The following is a 19434-nucleotide window of genomic DNA, read 5'->3' as shown; positions in this document are numbered from 1 at the left end:
TTAACGGCCGGTGGATGGGAGGGAAGGGGCGGTTGGTGAATGGCCGGCGCACGCGGGCCCCGGGGGCGGTTGGTGAATGGCCGGCGCACGCGGGCCCCGGGTGTGGTGGCGGTGCGGCGTGGAGCCGGTTGGGCGGGGGGGTGGAGGAGGAGGAGGAGGGCGGGTGGCCGCGGGGTAATGGCCGTGCGCGGGCTGGCGGGGAGGCTGGTTGCGGGCGGGCTCGAGGGCCGCCGGCGGCGGGGAGTCGTTGGTGGCAACGGCCGCGCGCGCGAGGCGGGCTCGGCCCGTGCGGGGCCGCCGAGGTGCCGCCCTTGTGCCTCCCCCACCTCCCGCCGCCCTTGCCTCAGTGACAGCCTCCCCCGGCCTCTCCCGTGTGCCGCTAACGTCGCCACAGCCGCGGGAGGGCGGCGGCGACCTTCCCCTGCCCTCCGGGCGGGAGGGCCGGCCCCGGAGGCTGCGACCCTCCCGGCGCCGCGGGCGGGGAGGGCGCTGCGCGGAAGCCATTCCGCGCCGCCACCTCGTGCAGCCCCGTGCGGTCCCTACTGGCAACATGTGGCGGCGGGGAGGGGAGAGCCAGGCGTTTGCCGTGCCGCGCCGGCCGGCAGCGCCCGCGGGGGGAGGCGGGTGGAGGAGTGTCGCAGTGCTGTTGGCGGCCGGGGGCACGGCAGCGGCGCCCACTCCTCTGCGCCAAGCGTCCGTGAATGTCGCGGTTCCAGACTGGCGTCTGGCGGTGTCCGGGCTCCCTCGTAGCGCGAGCCGTGGAAGTCCTTTTACGGCAGGATTTCTTGTTCCCGCCAGCTTAGGGAGGGGAGGAAGGTGATTGAGCTGTGGGGGAAAAACGGCTCGGAAAATCCCGGCTCACGAGGGCCGGCTATGCCAGCACTTCAGTGCAGACGGCGGGGGATAGGAATCATATTTCCAGTTTATGAAAGCTGGAATGGGAGAGGAGAGATCCTGCCCTTTACTGTAGGGATAAGGACTGATGGTTCCCTCATGCCGCTGGTTTCGCAGCGACCTGCGCCAGCGTGTAGCTGAACAGGTTCACAGAGCAGCTCTCGTGGAGGGAGGCTGACGATACATGGGAATCTTTTCCCTGGCTGCCTGTGGCGTGGACACTGGAGTGAGGCAGGCAATGGGGGAAATGCCCCCTCCTCCTCCAGAAGTGTGGCTGGAACCACGATTTACACGTGAGTTTCTTGGCTCCGCTCCCAGATCGCGCTGCTTCTTTTTTCTCCCATTGACAAGCTCAAGCCAATGAGAACTGGGCGCCGCGAAGGGGTGGGCCCGCCACTGTCACCCAATGGGCATGTGAGGAATGTGCTGGCGCTTCTTTCACTACCACCCAGGGAGGAAGAAAGGCCCGAGGCCCACACAGGGCTTCATGTGTACACGTGTTTCAGACTGTCCTCTGTGATAGCGGGAAGCCCTTTCTCCTAAGGCCTGCCTTTGAGTGCAGTATCTGACAGTGGCCTGCTGGGGCATGTATCTTTTAAAACCATGGTGGGCATGACAGATATGTGTTTTTTTATTATAGTTTGCTCTGCCAGCGTAGCAGTACCAGYGTTTTGTAGGGAGGCAGATGTTTGGCCAGACTAGGATACCTGTACTTCTGACTTATAATAGGGAGTCAAACTGTAGATCTGCAGAAAACAATGCCAGGCACAAATGTCCTGGCAGTGTCAGGAAAAAGGTAGCTGCAGACCTGAAAAATGAAATAATCTGTAAACTGTGTGYAAGTTTGGAAGAAGGACAAGTATGGTATGCAGATATAATAAGCTGACATACTTAAGAAAAGGAGACCTGCTCAAGACAAAGGGCAAATCTGAAGGCTATACCTMTGTGTTGAGTACAGTAAACTATTCATGTCTTCAGGTTCAGATGGCACCTGGAGAATTTGGTACTTGAGTGTGTTCCATATCTTGTATATATCAGTGTTATCCAGTGGTCTCTGGTCAAACAGTCCCTGTTCTGAGGAGATGACTAATGAAAGGTAACATGGCAGAGAGCCTGTAATATGTGGAGTATGGTAATGATGATAGCTTCTTCATTGAAAGGCATACTTATCATATGCTATTCGTTTATTTTGATATTTCTCAGCAGATTTCCTGTATGTATATTGGTAGGGTTAGATACCCAAAGATCTAAATTGCAAGTGGGCAGGCAACTYTTCTGAAGTAATGAATATTTCCTGTAGAGAAAGTATTGACAAAGAATTGGAGCCCAWGTAAGACTAGCTCACATATGGGTGAAGCTGCATTTCTGCAATGCCAGAAGCACTGCAGAAACATGTGTTTAGGTCTGACCTGSTGTTGTAATGAGATAGTTTGCTCATAACTTTCTGACTCATGAAGCTAGGTAGACCTTTTTGAAGATTGTGCTTGACTCGGAATGATCAGATATGATTATACAGGCCTTTGATACTTAGTAGTATAGTGGATACCACAAGTCAAGAGTTTTAGTTAATGTCCAGGCAATGCTGTAAGTGCAAATTTCTACTGAAATGGTATGTAGGCACTTCAGGATTCCTGTCATGTTTGACTTGTTTAAAGAAGGATTCCAAAAATGTTCATTTGACTTTGCATTCATATGCTTGTGTTTGAATATACAGAACTTTGAGTTTAGAGATGGCATTCTGCAGATGCTTTCCTTGTTGACACATTCATGCACTGGTGTTCTGCTTGTTAGCTGGGGCTCATGTTTACAAAACAGTAAACCTATTTTTTGAAACTGCTTAATGGCATTGAATGGAATTGTAAGGCAGGAACTGCAGCAAGATCCTTTACAGGGTTTAGATATGGCTGTAAAAGTTTTAATAGGGTAGATACAAACAGTTAGCTGTTAAACATGTGCTCTTTAACACAGTTCGAGTTGTGAGCAAGCTTTGAAGGCCTTTGTGTTAATTTAGTCTTAATACAGGACTTCTAATTAGAAGCTGCCTAATTTGGGTGGGAAGGTGTGACATGTCTGAAAGCTGCTGTTAACCTCTAAGTTACTCAGAAATAAATATCACAGTATTTTTTTTGCTAGCATGAGACAATTTACTAAACATTCCTAGTTTAATTCTGACATGTCATTTTTCTGTTGTTGCCACTACAGTGGRATAGATGAAAACTGAGGTTATCTTTGTATATTGAACTTTATGAATGCAATATATTCTACTRTGCTAATTACATAAAGGGAATTGAATAAGCTAGTTGATGCTGAACAGAATTTAAAATCAAAGCTGAAACTACAGAACAATAGCTAAATTAGTCAAGTTGCAAACCAGTTGAGCTTGCCTTTTGTATTGTAATACCTGCTTAGTAGTGAAATGCTAGCCATTCATCTGATGAATGACTAAGCTGATGTTCAGAGCTAAAAATTTCCATGTTGCCTGTGCTTTGCTAGGCATTAGGTATTAAWTTCTCTTGAGATAACACCAGTTACTTGGGGGAAAAACTTCAAGAGTGGACTTAAACTCCTTTCAACTACTGGCAAGCCTACTTTCCAGAGAATTATTTGGATACAGTGTAAGATGTTTCAGAAACTGGTATATATTCAGTCTTTAATACCTTCTGTAAAGGTCCCAGCTACAAAAGGAAATGAGTAAACATGGGCTTTGCTTAGCTGGTGAGATCTGGAGGCTCTCTGCTCATTTTTTAAACAGTTTTGCAAAAGGTCTTGCAGTTGAAATAATGGCGGATTCCTGAAGATGCCTACCCTACTCATATTGAAAAGTGAAATTAAGTTAATGATTTTAAGGCCACAGAAGYACTAACTTTAACTTCAGTGCTTCTCATTAAGCTCATGTAATGCATGTTTGCTTAAAAAACTAAGTGTAAAAGGAGGGTTTGCTGAAAACTAACTCTTCTCTCCTTTGTGTACAGAGCAAATGTGACCTGATACAGCTATCTTTACAATGCTTGATCGTATAACCAGTAACTCTTGTCTACTTCTTCCGCCATAGAAATGGGAAGTTTTAAGCAATATATCCTTCCATTTTTGTGCCTGTTTATTATAAAACTGCAGAATATTGTTTAAATGTTGGTTTATACAAGTTCCAAAGTTCTTTAAGTAGAGTTGTCATAAGGATACTGCTTGTTTGACTTCTGACTCGCGCAGATCTTAACCTCATTGAATGAAGTTATTCCTTCATGAATCCTTTTTCATATCACTACATATTTGTATCAGCTTRCTTATATATTTTGAGACAGAAACCAGATTTTCTGTATGTGCCTGGTTGTATGCCTTCTTTCTTAGCTTTCATTATTGATCACTCTCTAATTCAGCTACCCAGTTTGATAATAAATTCTATATAATTGACTTGTGAATAGATGTTTATCAGAATCAACTATGACTGGCTGCTTTTAATTTCTCAATTCAAGTGATGTTCCCCCACTTGCTTTGTCTTGGTTTAAGTATGTATGTATATGCATATATATGAAATAGTGCACATACACTGTTTCTAAACAGAAAGATATTAAAGGTGAGAATGATTTGAAAAGCAGATGTAAGTTTGTCGTGGAGATTCTGTGATGGTGCCTTTTCTCCCCTGCCAGTGTGCTCTTCCTTACTTTCCCATTTCCCCTYTGCCATGTGCATCCCTCTATGCTCTTCTGCTTCATACATAAGGATATGTAATTGCTTTTCTGATCTACTTGCTTGTCATGTTTGACACCACCTGATTACTGATGTACATTTGAAGCCTAGAATCGATTAAGCTTGTTTCCTGTTACAGAGATGCTTCCAAAGCTGGAGACAATCTCCAATTAGGTATGAAATACTATTATTTAATCTGCAGGTGGAATATTGACAATGTTCTGCTAGCATGGATAGATCACTTCCACAGATGTCTCTAAAACTCTTGAGAGCTTATTCTGTCTTAATCAAGCCTACCCCTTAGTACTTTCAGAAGCAACAATGTTTCTTGCCCAATCTGCTAAGACTTTCCTGCTTCTTAAAATGAAAATACGGTAAACTTTGGAAAGCTTCAGTTTAAGTGGATTAATTTTCTATCAAAACTATGATCTATTGACTAAAACTGTAAAGTTGAATTTGTTCATAAATCTGGGCTGTTGTTTCAGGAATATGATATTTTAGTATTATGGATTGTCAATTATTTGCTTGTAATTTGACACACTTTTTYTGAGTATGTTGTGCTTGAGTTTAAAATACCTGAAAACTTCTTCCTGAGCCTACTGTGAGCTCTGGAATTAGGAATGACTAAGTAGTGCATTCACTATCCCCCCAGTAAAGTAAGCTTACTTCATTCCTTCAGCTAACAATGTGGCTATGTATTTGCCATCTGAAGATTTAAGCCCATCTTGAAGGTACAGAATTATAGGTTAATGACTCTGATAACTTAACAGTTTATCAGCTTTTCTCAAGTAAAAATAAGCACCTTTTGATTTGTTTCCTATTTATGTATATTGTATGGATTCATAATGAGAAAGTGCAATAATGGACAATATGGAAAGACACTGGTATTATGACACACTTGGCCTATGCTTGATAGGCCAAAAATGCTAGGCACCAATACAGTAAAATCTGATGCAAGTCCTGTGAATACTTGATTTGTACTGTACTRCCTGACTAAACACTTGCTGTGTCTCTGCATCTCTTCCCCTACCTCTTGCCCCTTCTCTTCAGCTCTCAGTACTGTAGCAGTGTTAACTGCATATTTTCTCAAACAATGAAGGTACAAGGAGGGTTGGCCGTGAGTTGTGTTCTACTTATTCTTGCTATTTAATCAAAGATCAAGAGGTAAAAATGCTTATCGAAAATAAGGTGTCTGCCAGATTATTGTGGCTTTCAAGATTTTTACAGCTTAGTGCAAAACTAGGTGGAACTCAGAAGATTACACTTAAGTTGCCTAAATGTTGCCTGTAAGTCTTTTAAGTCCTAGCGTTCCCAACACTAGGGAAACACTAGGTCCTTAAACACCTTGGTGGTCAGATGTGTTTTATCCTTTGATAAAAGAATGAGACTTTAGGAATACCTCTTTTTTGGTCAGACACCAAGCATTGGAATCCAATGGTCTCTGTATACTGATAAAGATAAAAGGATCTGTTTGTGCCATTGATGAAGTATCTTGGTGTCATGCTGCATTAGGGAATGATTTTCTTTAGCAGGATACTCTGTCTTCCTTGCAGGTAAAGTGTTTTGCATGAAGTACTGCTTGGAATCACTTCTGTGAGTGCAATTTTTCCATTCAGGAGTTTCTTTAATTCAAGAGTAGGTGTATATCCCTGGAGATTTAGGCTTGAGATAAGGCAGATGCAGACAGTGTTTCTGTATGTCTATGTTCAGCGTACACAGGGTGTGTAGTGCTTGTGTGCTCTACAGATATTGCTGAAGTTAAATTATCTAGTTGCCAATGTGTTGTGTCTAAACTGTTAYGTGAACATAATTCAAGATAACCTGTATTAACTAGCAATTTACAAAGCTAAACTCGAGTTGTAATTCTAATGGGAAATAATTCACATATCTGCAAGTCAGCAGAAAATACCAGCTGCTAGATGATATTTTAAAATGTTCTAAAACTCTTGAATTACAAATCTKATAACTTGGTCTGTGTACTGTACCTTTCAGAACATTTGAAACTTAATGTTGTGACTCTGATACTAGCCAACCTCCATGTTTCCTGGCTCCTGTGCATAGGCAGTTTAGACAAGRCATTGAGTTCTTCACTGTTCTGGTGTTGGTAGCAATTTGCATACTAWCTATACTATAGCATGTTAATGAGGCAGTTGATAATGCTGACTGCAAAACACTTAGGAGATAACCAAATTTGTCTTGTACCTTACCACRAGACTTTGTTTAAAATAGAATACTGAACTAGAGTAATGTATTTTTCACTGCTTTAGTTATCACTGTGATTACTACAGTCTTGACAGCTGTTCTTATGTAAAGCTATACAAGACAATGTATATAGCTTAAGATGTCTTTAGATGTTTCATAAGACTTGTTCTACAGTACAGCAAGAATTTTTAGGAAAGAACTYTTTCCCCAGTGCAGTCTGAGTTGTACTTGCAAAGTACTCTTATTGGGGATTATGCTTCTGGAGGTTAACTGTTGACAGGAATAAGCTTCTGATGTAGTTGTATAATCTCTTCAATTACTGGTGTCCTACTACTGGTTGGCCTAATTTTGTAAGAGGTATTTCTCTTCTGACACTCTTGTAGTAGTTTGAGCAGAAGTTAGGTTCTGGTTACAAATCAGAAAGCGCTAAACATTGCAACCTCAGTTCAAAAATAAATTGCTGTGCTTTTTTAACATGTTCTGCTAGTCAAGTATAAAAACAGCTTTCTGTCCATATTTGATTGGTAGGAGAGATGGTAAAACTGAGGCAGGATTACTCCAATTGCATTCAGTAGTAAGTGTTTTAAGCAAGTGCAACCATCTAAGATGCTCATTGCTTGCCTATTGGACAAACTACTAGCTCTCAAYGAGTGTCAGATATTAGAAATAAAAGGATCAGAGTTCTACAGCTTTGGGATGAGATGATTAATACTCTAAGTTAGTCTATTTTATAACCATGAGTAGCTTGTCTCAAACTTTTTTCCACTTTGGTGTTACAATTGATGCAGTCCACTAAAATTTTCTTAGCAGCTGTATCATTCTGGTATGTTTAACTTTCAGTGTAGGGAAGCAGGCTTCAAATAATCTGTTGGGGATTGTCCTGATCTCTGCATCTGGGAAATAGTTTTGGAAATAGTAATGCAATCCATATATTCTCCATTGAAAGGGGATATTTGAGGAGCAAAAGCCCCTGATTACCTTTTGGGGGAGTTAGTCTTTTGTTCTGCTTTTTCACTTAGATTTTGCCCCTTCACAGCTAGGAAGTTCACAACAAGGAATTATGAAATAGCGTGTAATGGTGAAGTCTTTCACAAAGTTACCACCTTTGAGGGGGATTTTTACTTGACAAAGATTACCTGTAATGCATGTATTGCTAATGCATGAAAGGGTGCTTTAAGGTAGAATTAAGTTTCTGCTTAATGTTGGCTAGTTGGAAAATCCTGGTAAATGTGAAAAGCTGAGCACATACCTTTTTGTTTGCGTATGTACTTGAGGATCAAAGACGGTGAGTGCTAAGCACAGCCCATGACAGAAGTGCACAGCTGAATAAATTTGAGGCTTTATTTGAGCAGRTATAGTTTAAAAAAGTCGTGTACTGATTTGAGCATCCTTTATTGTCATGTTTCTATGGATTAATTGTCTTGGTACTTGCTATTAAAAAAAAAAAAAAATCCAGGGCAAAGCATAAGGATCTCTATTTTCAGAAAAAATATTTAGTGAATGCTCACTGCTTGGGTTTATAAGGAGAAGCTTATTTTGATTTTTAGTACCAAWTGTACTATTCAGGGTTTATAAAAACTTGTGTAGATGTGCACTTAATTATGATGGATTTTAAGATGCAGAAGCCTCAAAGAAAGCTATATAGTGAGTATAAGTTTAATATGTTCTGGTTGACTACTGTATAAATATTTTATAATTTTACATTGGCCAGTGCAATACCTGAGTATTTCCTTTCAGAGCCTGTGTTAGTAGCAAAGGTACAGAATTAAGTTTTAGGAGACATTCTCAAGTGAGGGAGAAATAACTTGAAACACCTCAGAAAATGCCTGTTGCTTTAAGAGCTGAATGCATCTTGCCTGCAAGTAGGAGATGGATATATGTACAGCAGCATCTAACACTTGCAGTGATATTTCACTATTGTCAACTGATCAGTTTTCTCAGGGGAGAGGCATGTAGCTGCCAGAGGAACTCTGACAGGATTAACAATGAATGTTGTGGCCTGAAGTGCAACTACAGAGCTGTTGCAGTGTGAATAAAGGCAGGTCTGACCACTCAGGAAGGATTAAGCTGAAACTTAAATGGGCAGCTGAGCCAGTTTGATGACTTAGTGCTGGGAAAGTATGACTGTTCCCTCTATTTCCTAGCTGTAGAGTAAGTTGTTTCAGGTCAGTGGTGTGGCTGGCAGCTCAGTTTGAGTTAGTAAGTTTTGTCCCTTACAGGTCTGAGCGCAAGAGCCGGCACAAATACAGAGGGAATATGTAGTGGGATGGGAGAGATAGGGAAGTGGRATGAAGCTGATGAGGACTTGTGATTCTGTGACTTTGGGAAAGTGTCTGTGCCATAAAGAACTCTACTACTGTATTGGATTCTGCTAACCAGATGTAGTAATAAGACTAAAGGAATGACCAAAATGTTTGTGTTCAAGTCTGTCGTTTTTGAGTAGTTCAAAACTTTTTGGCTTGAGCCCTTTGATTCTCAGTTTTCTAATGGAAATCCTTGTAGAATGCAAAATGGCAGTAGTGAATATTAAACTTTTAACCACTCTACTGAATTCTAGCCCCTCCATATGCTCAAATTTCCCCATATGAAAGTAGTTCAAATCTTCTTGTAAATGTAATATTCTAAAACTACTTGCTGTGCAAATTTTCTAGACCTRGAGATGAAAGGAATTCCATGATCCTGATTCTGCAAAGAAGAACGGAGACTATTGAAATGTATTAGCTCCAGTCCTTAGGGCTAGTTATTTTCTAAATCTGATAGCTTTGGTCCCATAATGCAAGTGTTGATTGTTCAGATAGTAACTCTGTATGCTATAACTCATTGTGTAGTAAGTAGGGATGGAGTTTTGGTACTTTTGACCATCCATGTGACATAACGCTGATACACAGTAGTAGATGAAAGCCGAAGTCCATTCTATGAAAACATTAAGAGAATTGGTTCATGAAAATGTCTTGGAGCAAAGACTGATTTTAATAARCCAGGGTAACAACAAAGGCTGCCAAGGGTGGTAGGTTTTCTAGCTCTTAAGTGGATTTTCAGGTATTTTGTGACAATTTTACATTGTGCAAGCATAACTTCATATAGCTAGTTCTGCTTAGTGCCTGGTTTATCAGAAATCTGCTTACATTGCTAGGAAAGAGATTTGTTCACCTTGGCAATGACATTGTCTTGCAATAGAACTTCATTTAGTTATCTAGGTAAAAATCTAACTGTTTGGACTCAAATCTAACTTCACAGGATTGAGTGGGACAAACTTCTGGAGAATGTGCATTGTTTGATCATAAGTGTGACAAAAACTGACAAACAGGAAGCTTATGTACTCAGGTAAGCCACTAGCTTATTCTTTTAGTCTCTAAGTAAAATAGCTGAACTGTTGTGTGGGATCCATTTGATAATCTTAGGTTATGAAGATCCTGCTCTGTTAATGACCAACTTGTAGGGTCTGCTAATTATAATACTGTCACTTCTGTTCAATAACAGAAGTGTCTTCATAATTATCAGTATTTATCTTTAAAAGATTAAGGTCAAGGCTGTAGTGCTTCTGCACCTGATACAAAACTACTACCAACAGATCACTGGATTTTGCCTGGGATAACTCCCCGATTAAGAAGATACAAAAAAATTTAGTATTACTGCAGCAGAACAGTGCATGGAAGTGTTGGTTTTAGACCAGCAAAGACTCTATAGGCTGCTTTGTGATTCAGAATATTAAAATCAAATGGAGCAACTTCTTGAGCTGAGGACATCTGTAAATAGTTTTCAAGAGATCTCAGATTCTCTTGTCTTGCACAGCACAATTAGTCAAAAGGACAAACAGCTTTTGCCATGTTTTTCATCTTTGCTTTTTTTTCTATGTGAAMACAGAATTGCATTGACATTCTCTGCTTTACTTCAGATCAGAAACAAGCTGTTGTATTTTGTGTATTTGAAAGCTTTTCAGGGTAAGGTTGAGCTAAGAGCAAGCTAGTGAAACTGCTGAAGCCTTCCCTCCCTCCCCCAAGCTTCATATTTTTTAAACAAGAACTTAATGTAACTAGTTAAACTATATAGTGGATTAAGTGACTTTTCCATTTTTAAACAGCATTCCAAACAGTTAAATACATGTACTAGGCTTTCATTCCCATTGTTCAGTCATTTGGGAAAATAATTTTAGTGCATGCTTAGGTTTTCCAGTTGCATTATTAATTAGAGTCCCCCTGAATTGAGGATCAGTAAATACCTGATTTACAAAAATCAGCAGTATACATTGTATATAATATACAACTAACTWACACATAAGGACATATCATATTGCTATAGTTCTAATCTCATACTGGGACTTACGTTCMTATAGACAGATGCTGATTTATCACTTCCCAATAGTCAGCTTTTCTAGAAGATGCAGCCAGCATCCATACAATTCTGAAGCTTTGGGGGGTTTTTAAGTGGATATTCTTACCAGCTTTTTTAGCTGAGGAAGCTAGATTTCATGTTTAAGACCATGTTCTGCAGCTGGGTCAAGAAATTATGGGCCTATCTATGTTGTATACCTGCTTACCTCAATCTATTCTAGAAGAAAAGATGCTGTTAATGTAAAGCATGCACTCTTTCCTGTACAGTGCTAGTTGTGCAGTATCACACTTGCAGCTATTTATTGTCAAATTTGTTCTGCTGTCTTGCTAGTTTAGATTTCACCCACTACAGTGATGAGAGGAGAAAGCTGCTTTAACTGTAGGGTAATAGAGTATGGAAAGCTTATTCTTAAACCAAAGATAATTGTATAATGAATGCAGTGAACTACTAGTATTGCATGAAACATACTGAAAATGTGTGCARAGTGCCTATTCAGATTGTGCTTTCCTTGACAGCTACTGCTAAAACTTCTGTCAGCACTGATGTGTCCCGAAATGAGTTTATTTTAAGCTGTTTCCACTGATTATATGTGCATACTTCATTTGAAAGCTGTATCTGCATGCTAAGGCACAGCTGTACAGCTGCTGCTGCTGAAGCTTTCATTGAGCTGAGACCACATTCATACCTGAGTTGCCAAGGACTACATTTTGTATCATTGCTGATATGACTCCTGAGTATGAGGCCAGAAATTTTAGGTGACTTTTCTGACTTCAAACTGGAATAAATGTAAATATTAGGCTTCTGTTAAATTGGACTCAAAAGTGCCAAGTATCCRTAGTCTTAAAGTTGTTTCAGGAGATCCAAGCAACTGTTAGAAATGCTGACTAGAACCTATTGATCTGATACACTTGCAGAGCACGTTTATATACTGCATCCTGAATATTCATTTATGAAATAATGCATTTTGCTGGGATTTGAACTAAAATCTCGTATTTTATACAGAATGCAACTCATTTTTCTTACTTTTCTCTTTAATAGTGAGAGTAGCATGTTTGTCTCCAAGAGACGTTTCATTTTGAAGACGTGTGGTACCACCCTCTTACTGCAAGCACTGGTTCCCCTGTTGGAGCTTGCTAGGGAGTACAGTGGGTTTGACTCAATTCAGGTAAGGTACTAAAAATGCCACATCTTCCTTAGAATGTACAGAATGTTTTTTATTATTTTTAATTCACTCATCTTAATTCTGAGGCTTCYTTCATGTATGGTTTCTGTAATAAGTTTGCTTCGCTACAGAGCATAGCTTTCTACTTGCCTTTTTAAAGGATGCTAATTTACAAATGCTATTGCACTGAGTAAGATTACTTAARGGTTAAAGCTCTCCATGCCCCAGTTGTCAGTGCTAAAGTTTGAGCTGCGTTTCAGAAAACAAATTTGTAAGATATAGGTGCTGACTTTCAAATTAAGCCAGGTATGGCTGTATGCCTCAAATGAAAGATGAAGTACAGGTATCAGTGTTCTTACAGTGAAAAATTGTTCTGTGAAAGCTTATACTAAATGTTTGTATCTTTTGGGCATTTCCTAGATTCTTAGGTTCAAGATGGACATATATTTTTAAGTATCTAAGTTTTTTGTTTTGTTTTTGTTTTAGAGCTTCTTTTATTCACGTAAGAATTTCATGAAGCCGTCTCACCAGGAGTACCCACATAGGAATTTCCAGGAAGAAGTAGAATTTCTTAATGAAATTTTCCCAAGTAAGTCTATGAAACTTTAGTAAAGTTGTATACCTGTGTTAAGTGCACATACAAAGTGAAAAGTGACTAGTGTGCTTCACATTGTGAAGGCCATTCAGCAGTCTTTGGGAGCTTCACAGCCAGCACAAGTTTCAGCTGCTTAAGAATCAAAAGCTGTGTGTGGTTTTCTGAATTTTGAAACTAGTTTGCCAAGGTCAAGCTTTACATCATAAACTTGAAACTTAACACCTTCCCTTCACTGAAGTAGTCTACAGAATTCTAAGTGGTATGTGGTAAATAAGTCTGTAGAATCCAGTTGTCACTGACCCTGAAAGCCTCAGCAAAAAGGTAGACTAGCCCTTTAAAGTGGGAGGTTGAAATAAACTGGAAAAATCGTGCCCAAAGAATCACTGCAGTAAATATTGAATTCACATATTAACAACAAAAACCTATAAAAACCTTGAGTTTCTGTCAGAAAACTTCTCTGAAGTGATGCGGAAATTGAAATACTGATCTGAATTACTTGAAAATAAATGCTAATCATAATCATTAGATGCTTGAAACTGCTAGGGCTTCTATCTGTGCATAGTAAAAGCTTTAATCTGAATTTCTTCCTAATAGGGTCTGAACTGGGATATTGAGATTACCTTCCAAGGAACCTGTTTCTCTGATTATTGGCTTTATGCTTCTGAATTTAAATGCCTGCTTACTTGATAATGAATATTAATTGTATCAGTGGACCTCTTAATGTTCTATGAATGACTTGCACTATCTTCAAATATAAAACAAGGTTAATCCTTTACATAAAGGATGAGCTGTGATATATTAACTCAAGACCTTTTTGTTTCTACTAGATGGAGCAGCTTATTGCATGGGACGTATGAATTCTGATTGCTGGTATGTATGTGAAGACTTTGAAATCTCTTTGGGTCATATACTACAACTTAACCTGTTGCTGCTAATATTTATTACAGAAGTCATTTGTACTTTATGTAGGTACCTGTACACTCTGGATTTCCCRGAGAGTCGGATATCCAATCAGCCTGATCAGACGCTGGAAATTCTGATGAGTGAGCTTGACCCAGTAGTTATGGACCAGTTCTACATGAAAGATGGTGTTACTGCAAATGATGTCACTCGTGTATGTTTGCTTGAAAACTACATTCTTTGGGGATGGTGTATATTGGGCACCTAAGTGCTTCACTTAACATTTAGTATAGACTTTATTTTGTAGCAGAAGAGATTTCATAGAAAGTATCAGATTATCATTTCAGAGTTCTGGGAATAAAATGGGTTTGACTGTAGAAGATTTGGGGGAATAAAAGTTCACATTTACTGTATTCCTACTTTAATCTGGTGTAGGCAATTTGCAATGATTTAGTGATTGGATTTTTTTTAGAAAATGGAGAAATAAGTGTTCAAACATCTTAGCAATATCTGAAGGATGGGGGGGGGTGTAGAAAAGGTAAGATTTATACAGAGAATAGTGAGTGCCAAAGGAATAAAGTTATCAAAATTGAGGTTAAATCATGGGAGTTATTTTGATAGCTTGGGTTGTAGGGGAAGTGTAGTTTGGTTGTCAGGGGAAATTCTAAAGTGTAAGCATAATTTGATAGGCCCAGCTTTGTCTCGCTTCCTGCCTAACTTTTTTCCAATTAACAGGAAAGTTCTGTGTGAACATGCTTCACTGACAAATACAGTGACTCCATCTGTTCCTCCCTCCTTGCTTTGATTCTCACTATTGTACTTGCTGTAAAGGTTTGGCTGTAGCTCAAGTACTATATGGGAAATCAAAGTACTTGGAGTTATTTCGGAGTATAAGGACATATGTTCACACTCCCTAGTAAATGTAAATAGTTGTCACTTTGTGGACAGTGGTTGCACAAAAGTTGTTCTCCATTTTAGTTGCAGGAACAATTATGTATTATAACTCAAAGGTGCTCTCTGGAGCTATGCAGTCTGATTCTGTTTGTAGCAGATGCTTTGGTAGATGGTAACCTGTACAGAACTGAGCACTCAGTCACTGGTCTAAGTGACAGGATGTCARGCAAGTTTGTTTAGTGGCACAAAATGGTATCAAAGTGACTTCTCTCTCAGAAAATTCTGATGTCCTGTCTCCTAAATCTGTGTTCATTCTGCCTTTGAGTCAGACTTAAACATAAGTGCAAGGGTGCATAATAAATTGAGTGGTATTATTTTAACTTCTATTTCAGATGAGTGGAATTCGTGACCTGATACCAGGTTCTGTTATTGATGCTACAATGTTCAATCCTTGTGGGTATTCAATGAATGGGATGAAATCGGATGTAAGTTCTACACTTACTGAATATTCATACTAAAACAAATTTAATCATTTGATGCTAATAAGTCTTCTCTTCTTCAGGGAACTTATTGGACTATTCACATCACTCCAGAACCAGAGTTTTCTTATGTTAGTTTTGAAACAAACATAAGTCAGACCTCTTATGATGACCTGATTAGAAAAGTTGTAGAGGTTTTCAAGCCAGGAAAATTCGTGACAACCCTCTTTGTTAATCAGGTGAGTTTGCTGTCTTTAGCATGTCAGCTCCTGATGCCAGGTTTGCAAGTAGATCAGTGGTGACAAAGATCTATTTTTCACTTAGGCATCAGCTGTTTCTAGTTTGCCTATAAACTTGGGTGGTAACTACTTAGGAAAGTGGAAGTCTTTTGGCATGCACTAAATCTAATCTCAAACTTAATACTAAGAGATAAGGCAGTCCAACTTAAACTTTGTAGAAAGTCATTGGAATATTTGTGGAGGCATCAGTTTTTCTTTGGTGTTTTTCTTGATTTAGCCATGCTTCTATAACTGACAGCTGTGGCCATTAAAGCTGATGCTGCCAGCCAGTAACTGATAGAAAAGCAATGTAGCAGCTAAAGAGCAGGATTGCTAGGGACTGAAACTTCCTGCAGTGCTTTCATGCAAGAATTTGGCATATTGGTAACAATATCCCCAAAAGTAGACATTGAGTGCTTACTGCATTAGTCTATCTCCCAGTCTTATGTTTAAAAATTAAGAAATTAAGTTTAAGAATTAGAAACTAAGTTGTAAATTTCACTTGTTTTCTAGAGCTCTAAATGTCGTACAGTGTTTTCTTCTGCCCAGAAGATTGAAGGGTTTAAACGTCTTGATCACCAGATTGCCCAATTCAGTGATTACAACTTTGTTTTTACCAGTTTTACAAAGAATCGCCAGCAACAGCACAGTTGATTAAGAATGAAGAAAAAACGCAAAAGGAGATCCCATATAGAAGGTGGTGGTTGCTTTCTAGTTGATGATTCAGGGGGCCATGCTTTCCATTCCCACCACCTTGTAGTTGTGGAAAGCCCTAGGTGTAATCATAGTATAACCATTTTGAATTGTATGCATTATTATATCAAGGAGTTAGATATCTTGCATGAATGCTCTCTTCTGTGTTTAGGTACTCTATGCCACTCTTGCTGTGAAATTGAAGTGCATGTAGAAAAATCTTACTGTATGAAACTTTACAACACATGTAAAAATAAGCCAGGTAGAATTACACACAGCATAGTTTTTCTCCAGGTATCACCAAAAATTCCCCACAGACAAGGCTTTCGTCCTCATTAGACTTCAGCCTCAATCTACTCACTGGGACAGTTCTCTGTTAAATTGTCACCAATATTTTTCATCTATATTGTGATTTCAGTCTAAAACAGTTTTTGACAAACTTGTATGATTTCTAATGAAACTGATTCCTAATTAACACTTTCATGTTGGAGAAAGTTCTTTCACTTAATACAGTTAGAAATTGTTTTATTACTGCAGGTGGTGGTTTTCTAAAATCACTGATTTCTGTCATGCTCTTAATCAAGCTTATAAGAATTTGTTCAGCTATGCTATAGCACTGGGCTTATGCATCAGCCTTTCACCCTTAAACTTGGGTATAGATACTGCTGCAGGCTAAACTTCATCTTGGCTTAATGCTCATATTTATATACCATATCCCCAAGCTGTCATATTGCTACACAATGGCAGAATTTGAAGAAGGTTCAAGACTTAAAAGGGGGAGAGCTGAGTCAGGGTTCAAGTGCTTTGGCATAGTTGTATGACTGCTTCGCAAAGAGCGAATCCATACTGGCACCAAACATCTTTCCGAGGCACCAATAATGTCTCTAAGAAGCTGGTGCTCATAAGCGCTGGCAAGTCAATCTAACAAAGGAGTGGAGTTTGTCAGGCTGGAGACGTTGTTTTGATTATTCTCAGTAAAACAAGCTGACACTTCTAACTGTAAAAAGAATGCTTCTAAACTGGTCCAGTGTCACTTCATTTTGTTGTTCCAAGCAAAGCCAATGCCTCTATCTTGTGACAGTCCTGTGACATTGTTGTGCATGTGACTTATGTTGTATTTGAGTGTTGYGACTTCATCTGTTTTTTCCTCCTAATTAATGCAGTGGTTCCTCTTACTGTGACTTGAGGGCATTAAGTGAAGGCATAYAACAAGAACTGTCTGGGACACCTGGACAGGAGTGAAGTAGAATGCTATTCATAGAACATGAATAAGTGTAATTCAAAGTCACTTTAATGGGTATTGACTAAAATGCAGGCTTTAAAGAGCTGGCAAACTTTCAGCTATGTTTGCAAATAATACTATAGGATTCTAACAGCTGTGAGACCAGCAAGTTAAAACTATAAAACAGATTTTTTTTTTTTTCCTCTCTCCTGTCCTTGCAATGTTTTGGCTCTTTCTGGGTTGACATAATGGTTTTCTGTTCCTTCCGTATTTATAAAGGAAGCACTTTTTCAGTGCTTCTAAACTAAAGTCTGCTTGGTTAGAAATCAAGTGGTTGGAACATTGAGTTCTTCTAAGCATATTGTTGATTGAAGTTCTTTAACAATGTTGTGCCATTTACAGCATATAATTGACTAGTGCTTTTTGGTGTTAATACTGAGGACCAATATTTCTGTGGTTTTTGTTCTTAAAGTGTCACAACTGATCTGACATTTGTTGGCTTGAGGTCCTTTAAGTAGACTGAAAATCCCTTTCCAAGTAATACTGAAAAATACACATTTTATAAATAGAAGCATAAGTCTTGGCTATAAAATGAAAGCTGTTGAATGGATTGAACTATCTAGGGTAATCAGGATGGGGGGAGTATGGTGTTTATAATTTCTGTGATGTTAGACTTTGATCATTTAAAAATCTGTACCACAACTTAATGCTTCAATAAAAGTTTGCTTAAATTGTTGGTAGTGATCTAGCAATTTTACCTATCATACTCCTTGTACCACTTGGTTTAATTCTGAAGTAGATCTGTGTATTCCTTGACCTGAACTAGTTCTGTAACAAAACTTGCTTTGCCTTTCTAGGGGATGGATCTCAACTGTTAACAAGCTGATAGCTTAAAATGTGACTGCATGTCARAAGAAGCCTAATGAAAATATATAAGATGCTTCTGAGGCTGAATGCTTGCCTAAATGAATACCCACAGGAAAGATTGAGATCTGCATGTCTTTATTTAATCTTTTTTTTTTTGGTAGCGTTAAATATTTTACAGTCATCTGAATTAAGACAACTCCTGTTTCTACAGGTCTTATACCAAACTGTGGCAGGCATGCATGTGTGTATATACATATATATATATATATATATATATATATACATACTACTACAGATCTCTTAAGTTTGTCTTGTAATGTTAAGGTAAAGTAAGCATGCACATAATCTGGACAGCAAGCTCCACTGGAAGCTAATGGTTGTTTCAGTGCCAAGCAGATGCAGCCAACATCACTGAAGTTTCCTAGATCCCTTATGAATACTCCAACAGAAATAGCAGATTCAATTGAACTATACTTACAGAGCAAATATTCTCCTAAATCACTTAAGTAGGGATATCTGTGTGCCAGTGTTAAAGGCTTTAGTTGCTGTATGTTCTTCTCTGCATATAGATAACACTAATCACCTAGAACCTTTTCTGCAATGCTAGATTTTTGTACTTTGGATATTAAAGGGTAACTTTGTAGGTATTTCAGATCTTCCACAGCTATTGAAAATGCCCAGCTAAGTCTTAAAAGAAGAAATTCCAACTTAAAGCAACAAAAGGTCTTCTCATAGACAAGTTAGTGGCAACTTAAAGTCTAAAGAACTGCTGTGTTTTCAAGACCAGCCTTCACAAAACTAAAGATTAGCTCTAGGCTGTAGGCACTCAAATAGTTAATGAAAGTTTTTCTATTTTTGTCACTTTACAATTCTGTCATGTCAAGTAATTTTACTGCCTGTCAGTTTTAGGCAGTGTTCACATTTTTCACTTAACACTTGTAAATGGTGCTGGTAATGGGCACTAGTCAGCAGCCAAATTAGATGTCTGTATTTTGATAGTGAAATAGAAAAAAGGCTGCAAGTTGAAGCCAAATGATTCCCCTTAATTGATTTATCACTTAGATAATAACCACTGAGGAGGAGGGATGGATGTCCTTAGGGAGACTGGAACTCAATCAAACCAAGTGTTCTTATCTCAGTGAAGCTCAGCTTGACAGAAGCTTACATTAAAATGGAACTTGGGGGGAATAGGTTGAAAGGGGCTTCTGCAGGTCATCCACCCTTAGATGTAT

General features: G+C 39.2%; 1 protein-coding gene across 1 annotated transcript in view; it reads left to right on the top strand.

The window, feature by feature from the left end:
• The window catches only part of AMD1 (adenosylmethionine decarboxylase 1), an 18639-nt gene extending 568 nt beyond the window's left edge, over positions 1 to 18071 (top strand). The window contains exons 2-9 of the mRNA XM_085306650.1: positions 10018 to 10104; positions 12151 to 12277; positions 12761 to 12863; positions 13697 to 13739; positions 13839 to 13983; positions 15056 to 15148; positions 15226 to 15381; positions 15934 to 18071. Coding sequence (XP_085162776.1) covers positions 10018 to 10104; positions 12151 to 12277; positions 12761 to 12863; positions 13697 to 13739; positions 13839 to 13983; positions 15056 to 15148; positions 15226 to 15381; positions 15934 to 16074 — 895 coding nt within the window. The 3' untranslated portion in view covers positions 16075 to 18071. The remainder of the gene's footprint in view (positions 1 to 10017; positions 10105 to 12150; positions 12278 to 12760; positions 12864 to 13696; positions 13740 to 13838; positions 13984 to 15055; positions 15149 to 15225; positions 15382 to 15933) is intronic.
• The last annotated feature ends 1363 nt before the right edge of the window (positions 18072 to 19434 follow it).

The sequence above is a fragment of the Rhea americana genome, unplaced genomic scaffold (genome assembly GCF_003343005.1).
Source record: "Rhea americana isolate MKP2758 unplaced genomic scaffold, rheAme1 scaffold_243, whole genome shotgun sequence".
NCBI classification, from domain to species: Eukaryota; Metazoa; Chordata; class Aves; order Rheiformes; family Rheidae; genus Rhea; species Rhea americana.
Note: the sequence above shows the minus strand (reverse complement) of the source record. Positions and strands in the feature narration are given on the sequence as shown.